Here is a 12,294-nt window from a genome sequence, read left to right as displayed (position 1 = left end):
CAGATAAGCCTTGCTTACGAGTTCTTTCAGCAAGTCCAAAACAAATATACCACTTATTACAGAAAGAAGAATTTTGTTCGCTATGCTGGAAGCTTTTTAAACGGTCGTCGAGGGCCTTTAAAAGATAAGCGAATCGGGCCCCTTTGGAGGGCCCCCGAGAGGGAACCCCCTTAAGTCGATGTGATATAACGATATCGGGTTCGACACAGGTTCGATCGGTTAGGCCTGTGTCAGGTATGAAATAGATACGGGTAAGGTCGATGCAGTATATCGAGGCATATATTAGGTGCGCGTTCCGTTGGTTAAGTATGGATATGGATTAGGTCAATGCAGTGTATCGATGTCGCGCCTTAGGGGTTAATTCGATCGTTTAATGGGGTACATCGCGGTTCTGCGTTTATCGAGATGAACAAGCTCGAAGAAAATAATGGCGTTCGCGGTATCGTTGGTAGAAATTTAATGGTCCGGATCGCGTAGATAACTCGAACGTGGCCCTTTAAACGTTGATACTGACGCGATGCGTTTCACGCAGATTTCTTCCAGGAAAGCCAAACTCTTCTCTCCCGTGTTTCGAGAACCCTCGAAGAGGAGAGAGATGTGCCAAGTTTCGCCGTTGCGGATGTTCCATGTGCTCGTCGCGTTCATCGATGTCGACCGCTTGCCGCACTGCGTCCCCTGCTAGGGCCATGCCCTAGTAGACTGTGATTCCGGAGCGTGATTCCACTGCCAAACGCCTAGCGTAGATACCTCCGTCGATGTAAATGTGATCCCGAGATATGCCGAGCTACCACCGTTCCGAGGACGTAGCTCGACGCGTTGGAAGTCTTCCCGATCGAGAATCGTTCGTCGTTTAAGTCACGTCCGGCGACAAGACTGACCGAATCCGTGTGTGATGCGGGACGCGGAGGCGACGATCTTCCGTCCCTGTACAAGCTGCTCAATCTTCTCGCAATAACGGGGAAAATGTTCGGCAAGGTGCCGCCGTCGAACACACCGGGTCCGCCATCTTGCAGCGGTTCGCCCAGCAAGGCCGCCAGGCCGACCGGGTCCACGTGTCTGCCGTGCTTCGCCACGGAGGATACGCCCGTCCTGCTGGCCGACGAGAAGTCGAAACCCTGGAGACCCAAGGAGAACTATGCCCCCGTGGTCTCCGAGGCGCCATCACCGGGCATAGAGGACGCAAAACCGAAGCTGTGGAGGTCCAAGGAGAACTGTAACTCCTCCATCATCCTCGACGCGCCGTCCATCATCGAGGACAAGTCGAAAGCCAAGTCGTCGACGGTCGCGGAGGACAAGTCGAAATCGCGCAGATCGAAGGAGAATTGTAACGTGGTCGCGGTCGCGTCCGAGACGTCTTCCCTCGGCGAAGACAAATCGAAGGTCAGGAGAAGCAAGGAAACGTGCACGCCCACCGAGTGTCCCACGATCGACGATAAGAAGCTACGCAGGTCGAAGGAGAGCAGCGGCAGCTCGCTAGTTTCCGAGGCGCCTTTCGCCGACGACAAGTCGAAGCCGTGGAGGGTGAAAGACTCGAACAACGGAGTAGGGGCCGTCGAGTTCTGTAGCGGCACTCAGCCGTCCGGGTCCGCGTCCAATTATTCCCAGGCGTCGGTCGCGTTCGTCGAGGTCAGCAGACCCTGCAGGACCGAGGCGACCGGCACCAAGAACTGTTCCAAGTACTCGTCGGCCAAAGAGACGGCGAATCACGGCAGAAGCCACGCGGGTCACGCGCAGAGGCCGGGCCAGCCGAACCCCGCGACGAACTCCTCCGCCATCCACAAATGCTCCTCCAACCCCAATTGTCCCAGCTTCGCGAAATCGCAACGGGTTCTTTGCTCCGCCAGTCTGAGCAGCCTGAACGTCGAGTCTTCGAAGATCGCGAAGAAGCAGACCCTCCTCGGGGGCAAAGATCGCGAACATTTGCCCGGGAAGCAAAGAAACGCCGCGCAGACCGTCGTTCCCACGTCGATGAAATCTTCCGCGAGGTCTTCCGAGTGCGTTACGCACGCCAAGAGGTCGCTGACCGAGTCGAGCGACGAGACGGACTCCTCCGTCGCCGACCTGACGGTGATCTCCGCGATCCAATCGATCGGCGAGTCCCCGTGCACGAAATCGACGTCCAAGGACGTCGCGGATCCCTCGAGCTGCGAGCGAAACTGCAGAGCGGACTTCACCACGTCCACCCCGTCCAAGGATTGGACGAGAACCAACAGCGACGCGTTGCAGCAGAGCTGCGCTTCCTGTTTGCCGCAAGATCTTCCTACGGAGCTACAGTCATCGCCGCGTAGCTACAGGGATCGAGAGAAGTGCCGTGATCCATGGCGACCGACCGAGATGGAAAGCAATATCTGCAACCTGAACGTGTGTCCTAGCGATACCTATCAGGATACGGGCACGAAAAGGAGGACAGGTGCTTCCTGCCAGGCGTTGAGGCATGCGGTCGCCTCGTTGAATCGACTGGATGACTTCTACATGGAGAAGATCGGGGCCGGGTTCTTTTCGGAAGTCTTTAAGGTAGGAACCGTCTTTTAATTGCTCTTATTTTTACCGAAATTTGTCGGAGGATGTTGAACATACCTGGGACTAGACTTGGAGGGAAACATTAAAAATTATTTTGGTTCCTCCAAATTGCGCGAACTTAATCTAAAGACTCAAAAGGAGAAAGAAATTTCGTATTTAACTTGGACAGTACTCCAGTGTCTTTGTAAACTGAAATCTAAAAAGAGTTAACTCAGTTCTTGTAAGAGTCTATTCGAGGGTCTGAGAGTGTCTGATCTTACTTAAATATAAAGTCGTGTGCGGGGGTGTTAAACCCCGGCGTGGAGGGTTTTGAGGCTCGAAGGTTTGAAAATCTGACCCCCAACCGTCGTACCCTGTGTTTATGACACTAATCGCCATTTAAGAAAGACGGTAGAACGGTAAATATGCACGCGGCCGACAGAAATTTAGAGAAAGGCAACGTCTGTGGTCATGGTCCCTTGCTTAATTCAGGTGTTGAGATTTACCGAGGTACAAATATTATCAGCAGATGTTTTCCTAAATAGCTTGTTCCTAGTGACCATATTATAAACCCAACCCCCTTTCCGGAGGCCTTAAACAGGTGCGAAGATTTATATTCCTATACAAAAATACAATATTCTCGCAACGGTATTAATAAAGTAATAAAACCCGAAGATTAATAAAATACTTAGAAATTAGATATACAACAGATTTGAAACAAAATTTGATGCAAAAATTTCATTCCCAATACAGAGTACAGAAATCACATATTTTATTTTCAACATTGATTTTATTATAGAAGACTGTCGGTATAATTTCGTGTTCGTATACATATCTACGTTAGCAGTGTTCTAATAGAGCATGATTGGTAACTTCCACACCGGAAGTGGGGGGCCTGGAACCCCGAAAAGGGCACAACTTCGAATCAAGATTTTTCGAACGATGCCTGACTCGTTTAACTTTGTCTTGAGCAGTATCTTTTCGTACAACCATAAGCAAGCGACATTCGAGTATCCCTACTGTATGTACCAAACAATAACCATTGTACTTATCGCAAAGTAAACATAATAACGTACTATACTATGCTCTGTGTAAGCAGTCGCGAAACGTGAAAGAGATTCTTCGAAAAAACGTGCTCGAAGGCGTGTCGAACTGAATCGAGGGCGCACGAAACTTTTATTGTAAATAAAAATGAACATAACGCTGTCGAAACTATTTCCGAACTTCAAAACAAGCAATTCTTGGATCGCCGTTGATTAAAACTCTTTTTCGGCGAACGGTAATCGTTGCAGTTTGGTCCCAATTATGTTCAACATCCTGATTATATTTTCTCGAAACTTTATATCGTTACATTTAATTATATTTATATGAAATGATTTAACCAATTTTATTTCGTAAATTCGGTTTGCAATCGTTATGTTGCGGTAACAGATACATTCAATTAATTATAACTGCATTTAATTACGAATGTATTAAATAATTTGACGGTGCATTCAGTCGTGTTTTATCGTGTAAATCTGTTGAGGTGTTAGTCGCTGGCAAGATGTTCGATTTCAACAATGAATAATTTCTAATAAAAATGAGCGATAACATCGATCGGGGCTCGAGGCGTTACGTGGCTAGTTAGAGACCTTGCATTTAAACTTCAGATTAGAACTTGCACTTGAACGAACGTTCCGTGAAATAGGAAAAGCAAAAGAATGATAGATGAGCGATTTCAAGTATGTATTTCTATCATCGGTAGCCTCGTTTCGTAACGAAAAAGCGTTACCGCGAACGCAACATATTTTATTCCGTGCACGTACTCGTGGCTCGGTTCTTGTTTAGGAATTCGCAATTACAATACGCCGAACGGCGGAGTTGCCGTGAAAACGCGAAATATCAACGATAATCCGACGATCGATAAATTTCATTTTATCTACGAGAAAAATGTGTAATAACGAGCGAGAGATAAACGGGCTGCTTAATCTCGTTTATTAGCGAATAAAAAATATTTCAGTTACACAGTGAAATATAATCGCAACGAACAGATAAAAGTTTAATTGTTCGATGGAATGAACGTTAATTCTGTCTAATTATATTTCATGGTATATTAACTTACACACTATATTATCAAGCGTAATTAGTATGTAAACGGTTACTCAGACTCGATAGGCGAAGTCACGTGGGATTAGGGTTAATAGAGACGCTAGTACACCAGTCACGAGAAAGTTAATTTAATAGTTTTAAACAAGGCATTATTAACGTTTCGATCTTCGGAATATCAATCTACAATGATTAATTTTTATTGCTAGAATGGTATTTTGAGACGTTAACGAAGGCCAGTTTCGGGCTGCAGAGTCGTTTTCCGTATTACAATGAGAAATGTTTTCTCTTTAATATAATACTGACGTTCCTGGTTTTTGTTTTTAAATACATTATGTATGGTGCATGTTGGTCGCTCGTTTTGCAATGCCTATGCGCGTTATCTCTTCGTAGATTAGCATCGACGAAGATTAGATACGAATGCGTGCTACGTTTCTCGCGGCGCGTTCTCTTAAAATTAATTCCCTCCGTAATCACGCGATTACTCGCGGGTAACGAGCAAAAGCATGTTTTTTTCCTCGATGATTCCCTACCCGTGGGCAAAATGAATTTCTCTCCGTTTCGTTTGTAACCATTCCTCGATCCGTGCAACCAAAAATTACGATCATCGCGAACAATTCTCTTTGTTATAGAAATTTATCTATTCTTGTTAAATACTTGACAAAGTGAGCTTAAATGCTGCGTAACGCGAGCACTTACGTGTGTGTCGTATTAATCCTCTCCAACTTATTATGATTCATCTATTTTATTTGTTTCTGTTCAACTTTCAATATAGAAAGCTCGTGGAGTACGAACATGAAGCATCGGTTTTTCAGTTCTCGTTACAGGCTCGTTAAGGTATAGCGTTTCCAATATAAGTACGCGGTCATTTTTAAATACTGTGTTGAAATCGATACGAGAATGCATATACGCTGGACCGTAATCGGAAACAAAACCGAAAGATAACAGTTATAGAACCGATATTACACAGAAGAGCCGTAACCGCAATCGATATAGGCTATAACCGATATATCTACGACAGTTACGATTATTCTCTCTGTTCTCGTAGCTGTCTTAATTCAAGATCGCTATATAACAGTTGGAAATAGTTATTTTTAGATGCTACCTAGAACAGCAATTACATAAAGTAACATATTAAACATTTAAAAAGAAATTAATTTAGAAATGCGATGGTTTAATTTATCGCCAACACACGAGACACTCACGCTACACAGTTTTTCGCTCGAAAACATCGCGTGCATTCTTCGAACCACTTAAACGCAACTCGTTCGAAACCGATCCTGCATCTCAAACAGTCGTTGGATCTCCTTTCGCACCCACAGCTTGTCGTTCACACTCTACGCGCGAAAAGTTCATTCACCCAACCATACAATGATATCGTTCACTTTTCCGAACGCCATAATAACGTCGATCACGTTTCCTCGACACCTACACCGACATTGTTCTCTTCCTCCATGGGAAATCGGTCGATAGAAACCGAATGTAACGAGCAAAACAAATTCTTTGGACGCTCCGTAGTTGGACGTACGGAAACTTAGGTCGGCCTGTAGTTTAATTATAGAACCTTAAAGAATTGTTAACGCTAGATTTACGTTAAACGCCGCCTCCGACAAAGTGGAAGGTGGAACAACACCAACGTCTTCGCGAACGAAACATTGTTACATAACGATACGGGGAATTATGTACCACATTTGCGTAAATCACGTGCTTCCTTGTTCCGAGGCTTTATTATCGTGATTCATAAAGAACATCTTCTCCTTGGATCTATGTTGGTCAGGGCTGGCTGCAGCTCGTTGACTTTTTGCGCGTTTCGAGCGACAAATAGATGCGCCTCGCGTACGCGCGCTAGAGCCTCGATTAACCCGTAATAACCCCGGAAAAAATTCCGAAAAGAAAGCGTGCCAAAAATTACGAAATAAATAATCAATGGTTCTATTTTGGTTCTCCATTCACTGGAACATTGTCTCGACGATCGAGACTATGTATCTGCTGTATCTTCGTAAATACAGGTCGTAACGATACCCGACCGCTATCGCGACAGATTATGTATCCCAGCTATGAAGCGTTTTACGCACCGCGGAACGCTGCATCGCTTAATTAGTCCGACGCGGTATTCCAGGAACGCGAGAACCATCGAAAAAGAACCACGACGGGGCTCTCGCTATGCGCCGTTTGATATTCTCGTTATTGAAATTGCTCCGCCGGGTCTGGGAAGAATTCATGCGAAAATTATGCAAGGATTTACGCGCGAAGAGTCGGGCGTAAAATCATCACGCGTGAGCAGTTGCGCTACATTTCGAGGGAAAAGTCTTCCGTGGAAATGCGTAACGAACACTCCGGCGTACCGTGGCCGCAGAAGTAGGTTTCTCCTTGCGCGGCGCTACGATGTCCTGGAAGGATGCTATAAGTCACAATTTCCTTCTACTCTGCAAACCGCTTCCTCTGTTGCGCATTCCTCGGCTCTTCTCCTTTCTTAACCGCCGGTCTCCTTATCCGTGCATCAGCGTCGTTTCTCGTCCCCGGGTACCCTTTTCCACGACAGGACTAAACGCTCCTCCTCGTTCCGACCACGCAGTCTCTCAGGATGCACGCGCCGCGACACCGTGCACGTGCTTCGTCGTGGAAACGACTGGAAAGCAGTGACGAAACAGCCTTCCGAGATTCTCTCTCGGACCTTACCGTTCCGAGACCTAAATTGGTTTCTAAACTCGCTGGATTCTTTCGATCCTTTCACTGGTAAGTTCGTACGGCCAACGGAAAAAGCACCAAACTCCGTAGGTCCGTCGTTAACTTTTCAACTTACCCGGCTGTTAGGTTTAGACTCGAAAATTTCGGCTCTGTGTGCATAAAAAATATAATCCCAGTTGTTAGGAACAAATGAACCTCCGTGGTTGCACATCCATATCTCAGCTCGCACCTAATAAAAACGAACGTGTCCAAAGCGTTTAGTAACCGGAGACGAGAAATGAGTTTTATGACTGATGAAAAAGAACGAACCGGTGTCCCGAGTCAGATTTACATCCTCGTAAAGTTCTTCTACGTGTTTGATGGGATTATCGAGACATCGCGTGTTTTGAATAGCAGCCAAATCAGTCAATGGCGATTAATTAGAAAAATAGAAAAATTGCTAGCATGGGGATCGTCTATTTTAATTTTAAATTAAGTCCTGGCGTTATTATTGAAAAGTCGATGGAGGAGTCCCCCATAATTTCGCGCGGTTCATCGCATAGTCGATGATGGTCGATTGGTGTCATCTGGAATTATCGAACCGATCCGAGAACCTTGACGAGAGCGTTGTTCCTCGTCGGTTAGGCGTGATATAAATGGGTCAACAGGAAATTGAGCACGACCCGTAGTGACGACGTTGATTCCTCCGGCGTATCGCGAGCGTTTCGTTTAAAAATAATTTCATCGTTGCATTTTCTGCCGTAGGTCAAACTCTTCCACGCTCTTCAAACTGCACCCACCTCTGTTGCTACGGTATCGATATCGCGATTCGTGCCTAGGTCAATGTCTTTTACGCTCGCAAACTCCACCCAATTCCATTAGACTATCGTTATTCGAATTGCTTTCACAGTTCGTGGATCGAAGTCTTCCGTACTCCCAAACTGCACCCAGTTCCACTCTATCGTTTATTGTTCCTCGTCAAGAACGTACATCGATCGAGGCAACCCCTTTGCCCTGAATTTCAGCAATCTTCTCGTCTCTTTGAAGTCCGGTCGCCAACAATCGCGTAAAAGTACTCTGCTTTCGATTCCTCTCTAACCCCTCTGTCAAGACAATATAAGTCAATTTGAGAAAAGTTAAGCGAGTATAATAGTGGAAAGCAGTCTTATGGACCACTCTGGTTTTCTCTTTTAGCAACGCGAGCGTGTCTGTCAATTTATCTACGTAACGCGTCTGTTTATCAACATCATAATAATCCTGGAGATCTTGGCCATATGGTCGCGGTGAAATGAGTTAACGAGATATTGCTCGAGGTCGCGGCCTTGGAGTGTCATTACGGTAGAATCGATGCGGAGTAAATTTACGCGAAAGTTCTGACCGGGTGAAAGCCACGAAAGTCGATCGAAGAAATTACAAAAATCCCGTAACGATTGGACACGCAGGGTCAATTCGGTCCCCGAATTCGGTTCCACGGATTCTTGGCACCGGTTCCGAGAGTCGAGAGCGGCTGGCCGGCCGTTTTGGCGAATCGCTTCTCTCGATTTTCGCCCAGAAGAATCCATCTTCGCGGTCGAATGTATCCGTTGCCAACCGGGAGGGAAGACAGAGTCCCTCTTTTATAAACTTGTCGTCAAACGTATCAAACATTGTTGCATTCCTACCAGCTAGCAATTTGTTTGGAATTCCAGACCCATGGTTGTTATCAATCGTCATAATCGCCGCCGCGCGTCGAGCCAGGAACTGGTTTTCGATGGGTCGACATTGAAATCGATCGTGGTACACTTTTTTGCGCGCGACAGTCGATGTCTAAACACGTCGTCCGTTTTCATATTTGCTTCCGTTCAATTTACAAATAAGTTTAATGTTCACTCGACCTCTGGTCAAAACAATTTTTCATATAGAACGCGGCGCAGTGATGGTTAACGCGAAATAAATCGTTGTATCCGAGTGACCTGGATCGAACGATGGGATCGAGTCCTTCGAGAATGAACGCGATAAAATCGTTTAGAATTTCGTTAAGAAACGTCATATCCGAAATAGCACGAGGTCGTCCTAGAAAGATAAGATTTTAAAAGTGGATTACTAAAATTTCGTGGTACTCGTTACTTGCAACGTTAATTTATTTATTAGGTTTCTCTAAATTTTCGATTTGTCCTTGCCTGGCAGTGCTCGTGATCATCGCAGGTATTCTATTATCGTATTCGTCGTTATGGCACTGCTAACTTGAAGTAAAATATTCCTAATGTATTACCACTCGTACCTGCGAGTCTACGAATAAAACTGATAATAGAAAATAGTCATACCGAACGCGTCGAGCTAGTTATTTGCTCTTTTATTTCACATCGTTATTGCTCAAGTTGTTCACGCTAAAAGTAACAAAATAGACGGTGCGAAATTAATGTTGTAATCATACATTCCCCAAAAAGTAATCAGGCGACAAAATAACAGTTTTAATCGAACGATCGCGATAAATCGACGCGATATCTTCGGTGCTAAAGGAGATTTTCGAGTTGAATCCGGCTCGTACACGCGATTACGAAATCATACTATTTGGAATAATGTCAAGCGCCGGGGTAATCGTCGATTCACTCGTCGTGCACGGTGTCGCAATTAATAAAAGCAAGCAGTCGTCTAGAATAATCGAAGGCTCGACGTCTCCCAACGTCGATCCGTGTACTCTGGAAATCGATCAGCGGTCCGGAATTAATTGCGCGACGCGTACGCGGGGACAGGTTGAAAGATGAATCTTCTTTTCTCGTCCTTTCCACGGCACAAAAGCCAGGCAGGGAAGAGGCATTTCAGGTAACTCGGCGAAACGTAAAAGAAGGAACTGTAACAGGGAACTCGTCCTCTTGTCCTTCGCGAACAACCGAGTCGTTAATCATAATTACGTCGTGTTCGTGTCCTGACGATGATGCGGCTTCATCGTGACGATAAATCACGACATATTTCTGCCACGATCTCTTTCTCTATCCCCCTACGTCGAGAGTTTTATCCTCGTTCAGCCTTCGCGTTTTCAATTATTATCGTTCACCATCAAATTTCGACGTAATTCTTATTTCTTTAACGCGTCTGCTGCTACGCCAAACCACTGACATTTCCGGCGTAGCCAAAATTTGTCACGAGACAATCGGAGCATTTATCATAACACTTATTTTTGCAACCTCGTCGAAATTCGTATATTCATATTTCTTTCCTTTAGCAACTTTGAGAATTTTTTTTTAAGTTCTTTGCGAAATCCCTAATCGAATGCAGTTTATAGCGAAATCCGTTTTGTCGAGGCTTGCGAAACGACTTTGAAAATCTACTGGATACGCACTTAAGTAATTGGAAGTCTTAATCAAACGGATTTCAGCGTGGACTGCATTTGGCTAGGACGGTTGTGTAAATAATGAGGTTTTAAGGTTAATTCCATTAGAGTAATTGTCCAAATGCTGACACGTAGCCGCACACGGAGCTGTACTGGAGACTTACAATTAGTCCAGCGCAAGCCTATCCGGCAGATTTTCAGAGTACGTGCAACGCGAACGTTTTCGATTTATTTTTGCGCGAGCTATTCCGGGGACGGTGGTTAAACAATTTTCTTTCGTTTTGTTCGATCCTAACGGTAACCAACTCCGTCGAAAAATCGTCGAGATCGATGATCGTTCGGTTTGTCGGCGGCTCGGGTCCCAGCGATCTTGCGATCGAGATCGCCGCGGTGACTCTCCGAAATTGAACGACAAAACCGAGGCTACGCGGCCAAAGAAAAAGGAAAAAGAGCCGCGACATCCAAGCGGGGGAAGAGAAACGCAAAGACGCGGCGGATCTATTTTTGCGACTCGTTCGACTTCGATCCTTGTCCCTCGCGGTCTTCCGCGCGATCATCCGAAATTTCGAACTAAAATTCCCGCCTCGAATATCGTCGAACGTTCCTGTCCCTCCCGCGCGACAGATAAGCCCGTGATTTTTTAAGAAAAAACACAAACCCTCTACGATTACGAATCGGGCGTATCGAGAAAGGAAATGCTCGTCGCGACGAATTTTATATAACGAGCTTCGTGTTTGGTCGTTGAATCAGCGTTTACTCGAAGATAAATGTCACTCGGCCCGTTACAAACGTGTCGCAAGATTCTTTGGAAGCATTCTGTAACCGTTGCGAAACTTGTGTTGTTGTATGACGAGACGGTGCTCCGAGAGACCGAGGTCCTCGCGATGTGTCGTTCGCGTTAATGATTTAGCAGAAGTCTGCCTGCATTTAAAAGCTGTTACGATGCACCAGCAATTTCGACTTCGTATAGTCATTACCAGAGACCACCTGGGCTCGACTTAACTTTCCTGGGAGCTTAGAAGCGTCAGTTATGGTCACGATTTAGAAAAATTTGATTTTCTTGCTAAATGCTGTGCGTAGGTGAGTAATAAAATACCGTGACGCAATTAGCGATAATCTGTCTTGTTCGAGCGTAATATTCGACGAACTAAGGTGTGTGTTATTTGCGTTATCGAAACCACGCAATCGTAGATTCCTTCGATTAGAGGCAATTCGCGTATCCGTGTTAATAGGACCAGATACAACATAACAGTTTCGCAAATAACATGTATTTTACGACGCCGTTATGTGTCGTAGATAAAGTTGCAAAGTTTCGAAGCAGAATGATTGCTCGCATTGCGGAGTTTCCGCGGTGTCTTTGGCTCCGAACAGCGGTTCGATATTTTATGAAAAGTGTCTCCTTGAAACGCATTCGTTCTTATCTTGACGACTGTTTGAATATACTTTGCAGTCGTGGATTTTCCCAGTTGCACTTATTACAAACTTTTTAGTTAGATAATTCTTTGCAGGTGGCTTGTGAAACGAGAGAATCGATTCTGTTGACCCGAATAGAAATAAAGGGCAGAGAACAATCAAAGGATCCGATCTTCTATCGCTCGTTGAAGCTATCGTTTGCTTCAAATTTATTCCTTCCACGAGCGTATATCGTTTTCGAATCAATTTACATATCTCGCTCATTAAACTTGATTACGAGCGTTTTCGATACTTTGTGACTTGCAGTATAATATCGTCGA

The 12,294-nt window shown here is 45.3% G+C and overlaps 1 protein-coding gene across 1 annotated transcript in view; it reads left to right on the top strand.

The window, feature by feature from the left end:
* LOC122395988 overlaps positions 1-12,294 on the top strand; it is a 41,426-nt gene that overhangs the window by 2,549 nt on the left and 26,583 nt on the right. Inside the window, exon 2 of the mRNA XM_043394023.1 lies at positions 533-2,514. Coding sequence (XP_043249958.1) covers positions 964-2,514 — 1,551 coding nt within the window. The 5' untranslated portion in view covers positions 533-963. The remainder of the gene's footprint in view (positions 1-532; positions 2,515-12,294) is intronic.

Source organism: Colletes gigas, unplaced genomic scaffold (assembly GCF_013123115.1).
Source record: "Colletes gigas isolate AHSC1104 unplaced genomic scaffold, ASM1312311v1 Colletes_gigas_Sc00006, whole genome shotgun sequence".
Taxonomy (NCBI): Eukaryota; Metazoa; Arthropoda; class Insecta; order Hymenoptera; family Colletidae; genus Colletes; species Colletes gigas.
The sequence above is the reverse complement of the archived record's forward strand: the minus strand, read 5'-3'. Positions and strand labels throughout refer to the sequence as shown.